This window comes from Oncorhynchus mykiss, chromosome 12 (genome assembly GCF_013265735.2).
Source record: "Oncorhynchus mykiss isolate Arlee chromosome 12, USDA_OmykA_1.1, whole genome shotgun sequence".
NCBI lineage: Eukaryota > Metazoa > Chordata > Actinopteri > Salmoniformes > Salmonidae > Oncorhynchus > Oncorhynchus mykiss.
This window is the reverse complement of record NC_048576.1, coordinates 10,650,836-10,662,873: the sequence shown is the minus strand read 5'-3', so window position 1 is coordinate 10,662,873 and position 12,038 is coordinate 10,650,836. Positions and strand designations below refer to the sequence as shown.

The 12,038-nt window shown below is 45.6% G+C and overlaps 1 protein-coding gene across 6 annotated transcripts in view; it reads left to right on the top strand.

Annotated features, from left to right (window-relative positions):
- dym (dymeclin) overlaps positions 1 to 12,038 on the top strand; it is a 211,870-nt gene that overhangs the window by 185,616 nt on the left and 14,216 nt on the right. For all 6 annotated transcript variants that reach the window (XM_036936880.1, XM_036936885.1, XM_036936884.1 and 3 more), the window contains exons 15-16: positions 5,516 to 5,698; positions 8,255 to 8,368. In XM_036936880.1, coding sequence (XP_036792775.1) covers positions 5,516 to 5,698; positions 8,255 to 8,368 — 297 coding nt within the window. The remainder of the gene's footprint in view (positions 1 to 5,515; positions 5,699 to 8,254; positions 8,369 to 12,038) is intronic.

Below are 12,038 nucleotides of genomic sequence, written 5' to 3'. Positions count from 1 at the left end.
TCATGCTGAAAGACCCACGTTTCATCTTCAATGCCCTTGCTGATGGAAGGAGGTTTTCACTCAATCTCACGATACATCGTCCCATTCTTTCTTTCCTTTACACGGATCAGTTGTCCTGGTCCCTTTGCAGAAAAACAGCCCCAAAGCATGATGTTTCCACCCCATGCTTCACAGTAGGTATGGTGTTCTTTGGATGCAACTCAGCATTCTTTGTTCTCCAAACACGACGAGTTGAGTTTTTACCAAAAAGTTATATTTTGGTTTCATCTGACCATATGACATTCTCCCAATCTTCTTCTGGATCATCCAAATGCTCTCTAGCAAACTTCAGACGGGCCTGGACATGTACTGGCTTAAGCAGGGGGACACGTCTGGCACTGCAGGATTTGAGTCCCTGGCGGCGTAGTGTGTTACTGATGGTAGGCTCTGTTGCTTTGGTCCCAGCTCTCTGCAGGTCATTCACTAGATCCCTCTGTGTGGTTCTGGGATTTTTGCTCACCGTTCTTGTGATCATTTTGACCCCACGGGGTGAGATCTTGCGTGGAGCCCCAGATCGAGGGAGATTATCAGTGGTCTTGTATGTCTTCCATTTCCTAATAATTGCTCCCACAGTTGATTTCTTCAAACCAAGCTGCTTACCTATTGCAGATTCAGTCTTCCCAGCCTGGTGCAAGTTTACAATTTTGTTTCTGGTGTCCTTTGACAGCTCTTTCGTCATAGTGGAGTTTGGAGTGTGACTGTTTGATGTTGTGGACAGGTGTCTTTTATACTGATAACAAGTTCAAACAGGTGCCATTAATACAGGTAACGAGTGGAGGACAGAAGAGCCTCTTAAAGAAGAAGTTACAGGTCTGTGAGAGCCAGAAATCTTGCTTGTTTGTAGGTGACCAAATACTTATTTTCCACCGTAATTTGCAAATAAATTCATTAAAAATCCTACAATGTGATTTTCTGGATGTTTTCCCCTCATTTTGTCTGTCATAGTTGAAGTGTACCTATGATGAAAATTACAGGCCTCTCATCTTTTTAAGTGGGAGAACCTGCACAATTGGTGGCTAACTAAATACTTTTTTGCCCCACTGTATATTTATAAAATGAAATGACATATGTTTATAAAATGATATGAAATTACATATATTTATAACATAACATGAGTAGTAGCAGGAGATCCAGGGTTTTACTGTGTTGAATAAAGCATTACTCAGCCATCTTCACAGGTGTCCCAGTGCACATAGCTGTTTATACACACACACACACACACTCACAAGGCAGCAGGCTCCCTCCCACCTCATGATTGAAGGGTCACTCCACGGCAAATCAGGGCAGACAGAGTAGGGGGTACATAGCTAGCTACATAGCTAGCTGGTCAGCTCGCCACTTGGCTTATTTCATTAGAATCTATAAGCTGTTTTGGACTTCTTGACTCCAGACTAGAGTTGTTCTCGGGTGGATCTTGGGTTCTTGATCAGACTCAAAAAGTGGCTTTTAAAGGCACAGTCCTTAAATTCTTAATTTCAGCCAAACATCAGATCCACCATCTGGTTTTCTGTAGAGCTGAGAAAGGCATTGAGACATCAAATGTTATTTGTCACCTGCGCTGAATACAACAGGTGTAGAGACCTTAGTGTGAAATGCTGAATACAACAGGTGTAGAGACCTTACCGTGAAATGCTGAATACAACAGGTGTAGAGACCTTAGCGTGAAATGCTGAATACAACAGGTGTAGAGACCTTAGCGTGAAATGCTTACTCATGATGTGGAGAAGTAGGCTATACTATGGTAGATTAATCAGCAACCGCATGTCACCAACACCTGTTTCTTATAGACGCTGTCAGTAGAACCGGTCGCAGTGAGAAGCACAACCAATATCAAAAGGAGACATTATTATTCTGTTATCCCCAGCGAGTAGCTGTTTTAAAGAAACCTTTTCATCCTCTGTGTTTCGCTTCATATTGTCTGATTTGTAGTCATGGGAAATCACTAAACAGGGCTATCTCTCTCTGTCTCTCTACACACACATACATACACACATCTATACATACACCTTAGCCAAATAAATTTAAACTCAGTTTTTCACAATTCCTGACATTTAATCCTAGTAAAAATTCCCTGTCTTTGGTCAGTTAGGATCACCACTTTATTTTAAGAATGTGAAATGTCAGAATAATAGTATTTGGTAGCATTGCCTCTAAATTAAATTGGTATCCTTCCATAAGCTTCCCACAATGAGTTGAGTGAATTTTGGCCCATTCCTCCTGACAGGGCTGGTGTAACTGAGTCAGGTTTGTAGGCCTCCTTGCTCGCACATGCTTTTTCAGTTCTGCCCACAAATGTTCTATAGGATTGAGGTCAGGGCTTTGTGATGGCCACTCCAATACCTTGACTTTGTTGTCCTTAAGCTATTTTACCACAACTTTGGAAGTATGCTTGGGGTCATTGTCCATTTGCAACCAAGCTTTAACTGATGTCTTGAGATGTTGCTTCAATATATCCACATAATTGTCCCTCCTCATGATGCCATCTGTTTTGTGAAGTGCACCAGTCCCTCCTGCAGCAAAGCACCCCCACAACATGATGCTGCCACACCCGTGCTTCACGGTTGGGATGGTGTTTTTCGGCTTGCAAGCTTGGTGGAGGCTTGCAAGCCGAAAAACACCATCCCAACCGTGAAGCACGGGTGTGGCAGCATGGGGACAAAGATTGTACATTTGGGAGAAATGTCCTCTGGTCTGATGAAACAAAAATAGAACTGTTTGACCATCGTTATGTTTGGAGGAGAAAGGTGGTTTCTCCTCCAAACATAATGATGGTCAAACAGTTCTATTTTTGTTTCATCAGACCAGAGGACATTTCTCCCAAATGTACAATCTTTGTCCCCATGTCCAGCTGCAAACTGTAGTCTGGCTTTATTATGACGGTTTTGGAGCAGTGGCTTCTTCCTTGCTGAGTGGCCTTTCAGGTTATATCGATATAGGACTCGTTTTACTGTGGATAAAGATACTTTTGTACCTGTTTTCTCCAGCATCTTCACAAGGTCCTTTGCTGTTGTTCTGGGATTGATTTGCACTTTTCACACCAAAGTACGTTCATCTCTAGGAGACAGAACGCGTCTCCTTCCTTAGCGGTATAAAAGCTGCGTGGTCCCATGGTGTTTATACTTGTGTACTATTGTTTGTACAGATGAGCGTGGTACCTTCAGGCATTTGGACATTTCTCTCAATGATGAACCAGACTTGTGGAAGTCTCAATATTTCTTTTGATTTTGCATAATGCCAAGCAAAGAGGCACAGGTACACCTCCAATTGACTCAAATGATTTCAATTAGCCTATCAGAAGCTTCTAAAGCCATGACATAATTTTCTGGAATTTTCCAAGCTGTTTAAAGGCACAGTCAACTTAGTGTATGTAAACTTCTGACCCACTGGAATTTTGGTACAGTGAATCATAAGTGAAATAATCTGTCTGTAAACAATTGTTGGAAAATTTACAAATGCGACCTGGCCAAGATAAAACTGCGACCTGGCGGCAAAAACAACCACAACAGTGTGTCACATGGGATAAATAAACGTACAGTCAATATTACAATAGGAAAATCTGTATACAGTGCGTGCAAATGTAGTAATATACAGTGTGGTTAGGCAGTACGGGTTGGCTGTCTACATGATGAGTAGACGAGCAGTGGAGAGGTAGGGAGAGGGGAAATGGCAAGTAGACGAGCAGTGGGAAGGGATGGTGGGAAAAGGAGACTGTTAGTTTCGAAGGGGAAGTGGCAGTAGACGAGCATCAGGCCGGCAGCCCCGTGCGGATGCAGATACCCTGCCACTTTTTCTCTCTGTCTCGTTCTATCTCTCCCTCCCTTTCTCTGTGGAGTCCCAAAGTAGAGATGTCCCCGCTCTCTCTTGATGTGAGGAAATTGGTTTGGATTGTTTTGGAGCTGTGAGTGAAAAGGGGCGTGTGAATTCACATGTAGCACCATGTCCTTTTGTCTGGTGTTCCTTGATCATTCATATGTTTTGTATCCAGGCCAATGGTGCATGTTTACATTGTTTAGATGAGGTTAGATGTTAGAACATGACAAGATGTTGACCTTGACCTTCAGCAAACGGGGTACCTTGAAACTCTGACGTGGACAAAGACATTGTTGGTTGTGCAAAGTGAGAGTGAACGACAGCACGATGTAAAGAAGGGAGGGCTGTAATAGAGCCACTGGGCTCTGTTCCCTCCCCTTCTCTCTGGGCTCTGTTCCCTCCCTCCTCCCCTTCTCTCTGGGCTCTGTTCCCTCCCTCCTCCCCTTCTCTCTGGGCTCTGTTCCCTCCCTCCTCCCCTTCTCTCTCTCCCCTCCCTCCCTCAATCTTTCCCCCTCTCTATCGTTCTCTCTCTCCCTCCTTCTTTCTTGATGTCTCCCTCACACTCTCTCTATATATCTATCTATCTCTCTCTATATATATATCTATCTCCCCCTCCCTCAGGTAGGCAGGCAGGTATAATATGTTCCTGTTTTGCATAGCAGAGTGCTGTTGTGCTGTCTGGTCCGTGGCCATAGACTCCAGACAGTCTATATGGAGTTAGATAACATCTCAACCACGCAGACTTCACAATGGCTATCCCTCAACATGACACAACCGCCCTGCCGCTCGCCTGCCTGCCCCTGTGTTGCCTGTTTCCTAGTCCGTGTCCAGCCCCCTACGGACTTAGTGGTGCCCCCAGCTTCCTCCCTGGCTCCAGCCACTACTAGGCTGCCCTGTACACACACACACACACACACACACACACACCGTCATTTTGTATTTAAGGCCCAATGGAAACCATTGATTCTAGTCATTCAGAAAACACACTTTCTCTTTAACCTGAGGAACCCTGTGTATAGGGGTTGTTCACCTTATCAGGGTTATTAGATTACATAGACCCACCCTAAATTCCCTTCTCTTCTCGCTTATGTGTCTTTTTAGGACAAGAATGACATTTTTTTTAAATATGTATTTCACATACATTTTCCTATAAGTGTGTAAAATTTCCTCTGCTATCTCTCTCTCTCTCTCTCTGTGTCTAGGCCCAGGACCTCTGTTAATAGTTTATCTCTTCTCTAGGCCCAGGACCTCTATGTTAATAGTTTATCTCTTCTCTAGGCCCAGGACCTCTATGTTAATAGTTTATCTCTTCTCTAGGCCCAGGACCTCTATGTTAATAGTTTATCTCTTCTCTAGGCCCAGGACCTCTATGTTAATAGTTTATCTCTTCTCTAGGCCCAGGACCTCTATGTTAATAGTTTATCTCTTCTCTAGGCCCAGGACCTCTATGTTAATAGTTTATCTCTTCTCTAGGCCCAGGACCTCTATGTTAATAGTTTATCTCTTCTCTAGGCCCAGGACCTCTATGTTAATAGTTTATCTCTTCTCTAGGCCCAGGACCTCTGTTAATAGTTTATCTCTTCTCTAGGCCCAGGACCTCTATGTTAATAGTTTATCTCTTCTCTAGGCCCAGGACCTCTATGTTAATAGTTTATCTCTTCTCTAGGCCCAGGACCTGAATGTGATCGAGGAGGTGATTAGGATGATGCTGGAGATCATCAACTCGTGTCTGTCGAACTCTCTACACCACAACCCTAACCTGGTCTACGCCCTGCTCTACAAGAGAGAGCTCTTCGAACAGTTCAGAACACACCCTTCCTTCCAGGACATCATGCAGAACCTCGACACGGTGAGACAGAGAGAGACACAGCACGAATGCCAGCACGCAAACACACACACTCAAACATTAATTCCTAAATCCTCATTGAAAACAATGGCCAATTTTGGATTTAAACTCCTCCACTGCTGTGCTGAATTTTAGCACGCCTCTAATCTTTCCAGTATAATCGTTTTGTGAAAAAGCTTTGTAGCATTTCAAAGATTTGGGATTTACAATAAATAATATATTTTCATGATGGAGAGAATTTCGCGCCTCAGTTTCTGTTGCAAAGATACTCAGAGGGTCGATTACTATTCTAGTGTCAGATGAGAAGAAGCGTAGTACAACTCTGAAAAGATTTGGCATGGGTCCCCAGATCCTCACAAAGTTCTACAGCTGCACCATCGAGAGCATCCTGACCGGTTGTACCACCGCCTGGTATGGCAACTGCTCGGCATCCGCCGTAAAGCACTACAGAGGGTAGTGCGTACGGCCCAGTACACCACTGGGTCCAAGCTTCCTGCCATCCATGACCTCTATACCAGGCGGTGTCAGAGGGAGCGCCAAGTCTAGGTCCAAAAGGCTCCTTAATAGCTTCTGGCAGCCTGTTAGAGATGTCTCCCTGGGACTCTGGCAGCCTGTTAGAGATGTCTCTCTGGGACTCTGGCAGCCTGTTAGAGATGTCTCTCTGGGACTCTGGCAGCCTGTTAGAGATGTCTCCCTGGGACTCTGGCAGCCTGTTAGAGATGTCTCTCTGGGACTCTGGCAGCCTGTTAGAGATGTCTCTCTGGGACTCTGGCAGCCTGTTAGAGATGTCTCTCTGGGACTCTGGCAGCCTGTTAGAGATGTCTCTCTGGGACTCTGGCAGCCTGTTAGAGATGTCTCTCTGGGACTCTGGCAGCCTGTTAGAGATGTCTCTCTGGGACTCTGGCAGCCTGTTAGAGATGTCTCTCTGGGACTCTGGCAGCCTGTTAGAGATGTCTCTCTGGGACTCTGGCAGCCTGTTAGAGATGTCTCTCTGGGACTCTGGCAGCCTGTTAGAGATGTCTCTCTGGGACTCTGGCAGCCTGTTAGAGATGTCTCTCTGGGACTCTGGCAGCCTGTTAGAGATGTCTCTCTGGGACTCTGGCAGCCTGTTAGAGATGTCTCTCTGGGACTCTGGCAGGAGCAATTAGGGTTTAGTGTCTTGCTCAAGGGCACATCGACAGATTTTTCACCTTGTCGGCTCGGGGAATCTAACTAGCAACCTTTCGTTATTGGCCCAACACTCTAACTGCTAGGCAACCTGCAGTCCTGATCTTCTACTCCATGTTGCTATGATACATTTTTGTTGCTATGATACGTTTATTAGCTGTTAAATGTGAGAAACACACAAGACAGAGAGATGGTCTGTCCGGAAAACGTTAGTATCACTCAATCATTGCTTCCTCTGCCCTTGTTTCCTTAGTTGTTATTAAACAAGGACAGAGGATGTGATAACCCCCCTCCCCCCATCATTTGAATAGATGCTCTGCATCAGTGAATACTCAGACACAACAGTTAGTCCAGGTACACAGAAAATTCAACATCTGCACTCAAAATCCCCCAAAAATGTGATTATTGATTTTTGAAAAGAGAAAAAAAGTAATATTTTGTTAGTTATACACTAAAGACATGACTCTACCTCTGTACTGTAGAATTAGTGAATTTAGTCCATTTTTACACTAAAGACATGACTCTACATCTGTACTGTAGAATTAGTGAATTTAGTCCATTTTTACACTAAAGACATGACTCTACATCTGTACTGTAGAATTAGTGAATTTAGTCCATTTTTACACTAAAGACATGACTCTACCTCTGTACTGTAGAATTAGTGAATTTAGTCCATTTTTACACTAAAGACATGACTCTACATCTGTACTGTAGAATTAGTGAATTTAGTCCATTTTTACACTAAAGACATGACTCTACCTCTGTACTGTAGAATTAGTGAATTTAGTCCATTTTCTTTAACTGTCATTTTTTGTTATGTTCCAACACTCCATCTTGTGCCAATATCAGTTATGTTAAGTCTTGGTTGTGATATTGTTTTCTACTGGACCTAGTGTCAACAGACAGTCTGTGCCAACATCGTTTATGCTGATTACACGGCTAGTTACTACAGCTACTGAAGTTACACTGTCTACAAGTTGCTCCCAATGTCATCACGTTAGGGACATCTGTTGCAGTGGTAGACTCGCCTGACGACCCAAAGCAGAGGATGAAATGAATTATCAAGCTGAGAGGAGACGATAGTTAAATCACTTCAACGATATGTTATTATACATGTACAGAAACGAGACTCATTGAAGCATAAATTCTCTTGACAGTCAATGGTGTCAAATCAAATCACTTCCTCGGTTTCATGACAACCTAGTCTTAAATGATTGACACCTTCATTTAAAGTTGTCATAGTAACCTAGATGAAAGTAAAGGCATTTCACAGAAAATACATGTTTTTAGACCTTTACCTCACAGGTCCCTCAAGCAAACACACCACATACATATATATACAGACACACACCCCTTTCTGACTTGTTCTTCTGTTGCCGCTGTGTCCCACAGGTGATAGGTTTCTTCAGCCAGCGTCTGGAAGCAGCAGGGACTGACCTGTCAGTAGAAAGGGTTCAGGAAGTTATCATGAAGGGAGCACAGGCCCTTCCCAACGACCGCCTCAAGGTAAGTAATAAACACACATACACCCACCCTGCCCAAAAACACAGAGACAGCAGTGGTAATTAACAATCGGGATTTGGGGGGTTGGGAGCTGGGGGTGGGGGTGGGGGCTGGAGGTGGGGCCTGGGAGCTGGAGGTGGGGCCTGGGAGCTGGGGGTGGGGCCTGGGAGCTGGAGGTGGGGCCTGGGAGCTGGGGGTGGGGGGTGGGGGCTGGAGGTGGGGCCTGGGAGCTGGAGGTGGGGGCTGGGAGCTGGGGGTGGGGGGTGGGGGCTGGAGGTGGGGCCTGGGAGCTGGGGGTGGGGGCTGGAGGTGGGGCCTGGGAGCTGGGGGTGGGGCCTGGGGTGGGGGCTGGAGGTGGGAGCTGGGGGTGGGGCCTGGGAGCTGGGGGTGGGGCCTGGAGGTGGGGCCTGGGAGCTGGGGGTGGGGCCTAGGGGTGGGGGCTGGAGGTGGGGCCTGGGAGCTGGGGATGGGAAGTGGGGGCTGGGGATGGGAAGTGGGGGCTGGGGATGGGAGGTGGGGGCTAAAGGTGGGGGCTGGGCTGAAACTGGGTATATGGGGAGTTGGAGTTGAGGATGATTTAAGATGAAGTCCAGCTCCAGTCTTCATCAGCATTAATGTCATGCTCCACCGCCATCCTTCCTGCCTGGTGAATATGCTGCTGCAGATAATGACATTTCAAGGAGACGTGACAGCTCCGTCAGTTTGTCTTCATTTTACATCTCAAATGGCACCCTGTTCCAAATATGGTGCACTACTTTTGAACAGGGCCTATCATCGTGCACTATATAGGGAATAGGGTGCCATTTGAAACGCTGGATCCGGGAGAGGAATCAATTTGCCAGCAAGCACTTCGTTACCTTGCACTCCGTGCTGGGACGCCGCCTACCCACAATTCCCCAACCCCACATGAATCAAGGAGGAAATATGTATCTGGGGACGTCGCTATGCGTTGCCATGTAGTCCATTTTCAGCGGCGCCCAGCCAGGCGATTTTAATGTTTCATCATGTGTTCTATGTTCTGTTGTGGGGCATTGCAACAGGAAGGCATGTGGTTCTATGTGTTCTATGTTCTGTTGTGAGGCATTGCAACAGGAAGGCATGTGGTTCTATGTGTTCTATGTTCTGTTGTGGGTCATTGCAACAGGAAGGCATGTGGTTCTATGTGTTCTATGTTCTGTTGTGGGGCATTGCAACAGGAAGGCATGTGGTTCTATGTGTTCTATGTTCTGTTGTGGGGCATTCAAACAGGAAGGCATGTGGTTCTATGTGTTCTATGTTCTGTTGTGGGGCATTGCAACAGGAAGGCATGTGGTTCTATGTGTTCTATGTTCTGTTGTGGGGCATTGCAACAGGAAGGCATGTGGTTCTATGTGTTCTATGTTCTGTTGTGGGTCATTGCAACAGGAAGGCATGTGGTTCTATGTGTTCTATGTTCTGTTGTGGGGCATTGCAACAGGAAGGCATGTGGTTCTATGTGTTCTATGTTCTGTTGTGGGTCATTGCAACAGGAAGGCATGTGGTTCTATGTGTTCTATGTTCTGTTGTGGGGCATTGCAACAGGAAGGCATGTGGTTCTATGTTCTGTTGTGGGGCATTGCAACAGGAAGGCATGTGGTTCTATGTGTTCTATGTTCTGTTGTGGGGCATTGCAACAGGAAGGCATGTGGTGCTATGTGTTCTATGTTCTGTTGTGGGGCATTGCAACAGGAAGGCATGTGTTTTATGTGTTCTATGTTCTGTTGTGGGGCATTGCAACAGGAAGGCATGTGGTTCTATGTGTTCTATGTTCTGTTGTGGGGCATTGCAACAGGAAGGCATGTGTTTTATGTGTTCTATGTTCTGTTGTGGGGCATTGCAACAGGAAGGCATGTGGTTCTATGTGTTCTATGTTCTGTTGTGGGGCATTGCAACAGGAAGGCATGTGGTTCTATGTGTTCTATGTTCTGTTGTGGGGCATTGCAACAGGAAGGCATGTGGTTCTATGTGTTCTATGTTCTGTTGTGGGGCATTGCAACAGGAAGGCATGTGTTTTATGTGTTCTATGTTCTGTTGTGGGGCATTGCAACAGGAAGGCATGTGGTTCTATGTGTTCTATGTTCTGTTGTGGGGCATTGCAACAGGAAGGCATGTGGTTCTATGTGTTCTATGTTCTGTTGTGAGGCATTGCAACAGGAAGGCATGTGGTTCTATGTGTTCTATGTTCTGTTGTGGGTCATTGCAACAGGAAGGCATGTGGTTCTATGTGTTCTATGTTCTGTTGTGGGGCATTGCAACAGGAAGGCATGTGGTTCTATGTGTTCTATGTTCTGTTGTGGGGCATTCAAACAGGAAGGCATGTGGTTCTATGTGTTCTATGTTCTGTTGTGGGGCATTGCAACAGGAAGGCATGTGGTTCTATGTGTTCTATGTTCTGTTGTGGGGCATTGCAACAGGAAGGCATGTGGTTCTATGTGTTCTATGTTCTGTTGTGGGTCATTGCAACAGGAAGGCATGTGGTTCTATGTGTTCTATGTTCTGTTGTGGGGCATTGCAACAGGAAGGCATGTGGTTCTATGTGTTCTATGTTCTGTTGTGGGTCATTGCAACAGGAAGGCATGTGGTTCTATGTGTTCTATGTTCTGTTGTGGGGCATTGCAACAGGAAGGCATGTGGTTCTATGTTCTGTTGTGGGGCATTGCAACAGGAAGGCATGTGGTTCTATGTGTTCTATGTTCTGTTGTGGGGCATTGCAACAGGAAGGCATGTGGTGCTATGTGTTCTATGTTCTGTTGTGGGGCATTGCAACAGGAAGGCATGTGTTTTATGTGTTCTATGTTCTGTTGTGGGGCATTGCAACAGGAAGGCATGTGGTTCTATGTGTTCTATGTTCTGTTGTGGGGCATTGCAACAGGAAGGCATGTGTTTTATGTGTTCTATGTTCTGTTGTGGGGCATTGCAACAGGAAGGCATGTGGTTCTATGTGTTCTATGTTCTGTTGTGGGGCATTGCAACAGGAAGGCATGTGGTTCTATGTGTTCTATGTTCTGTTGTGGGGCATTGCAACAGGAAGGCATGTGGTTCTATGTGTTCTATGTTCTGTTGTGGGGCATTGCAACAGGAAGGCATGTGTTTTATGTGTTCTATGTTCTGTTGTGGGGCATTGCAACAGGAAGGCATGTGGTTCTATGTGTTCTATGTTCTGTTGTGGGGCATTGCAACAGGAAGGCATGTGGTTCTATGTGTTCTATGTTCTGTTGTGGGGCATTGCAACAGGAAGGCATGTGGTTCTATGTGTTCTATGTTCTGTTGTGGGGCATTGCAACAGGAAGGCATGTGGTTCTATGTGTTCTATGTTCTGTTGTGGGGCATTGCAACAGGAAGGCATGTGGTTCTATGTGTTCTATGTTCTGTTGTGGGGCATTGCAACAGGAAGGCATGTGTCTCTACTACTACTGTTACCAGATAGCTATTAAGTACCCTATTCCCTGTAAAGTGTACTATTTTTGACAGAACACTGTTAAAAAGTAGTGCACTATAAAGGAAATATGGTGTCATTTGGGACGCAAGGATGTGTAGCATCTCTCCAGCCGTATCTCCTGCTACACATCTCAACACTGTGGCTTTTCTGATAATGGAGGTGTAGCATCTCTCCAGCCGTATCTCCTGCTACACATCTCAACACTGTGGCTTTTCT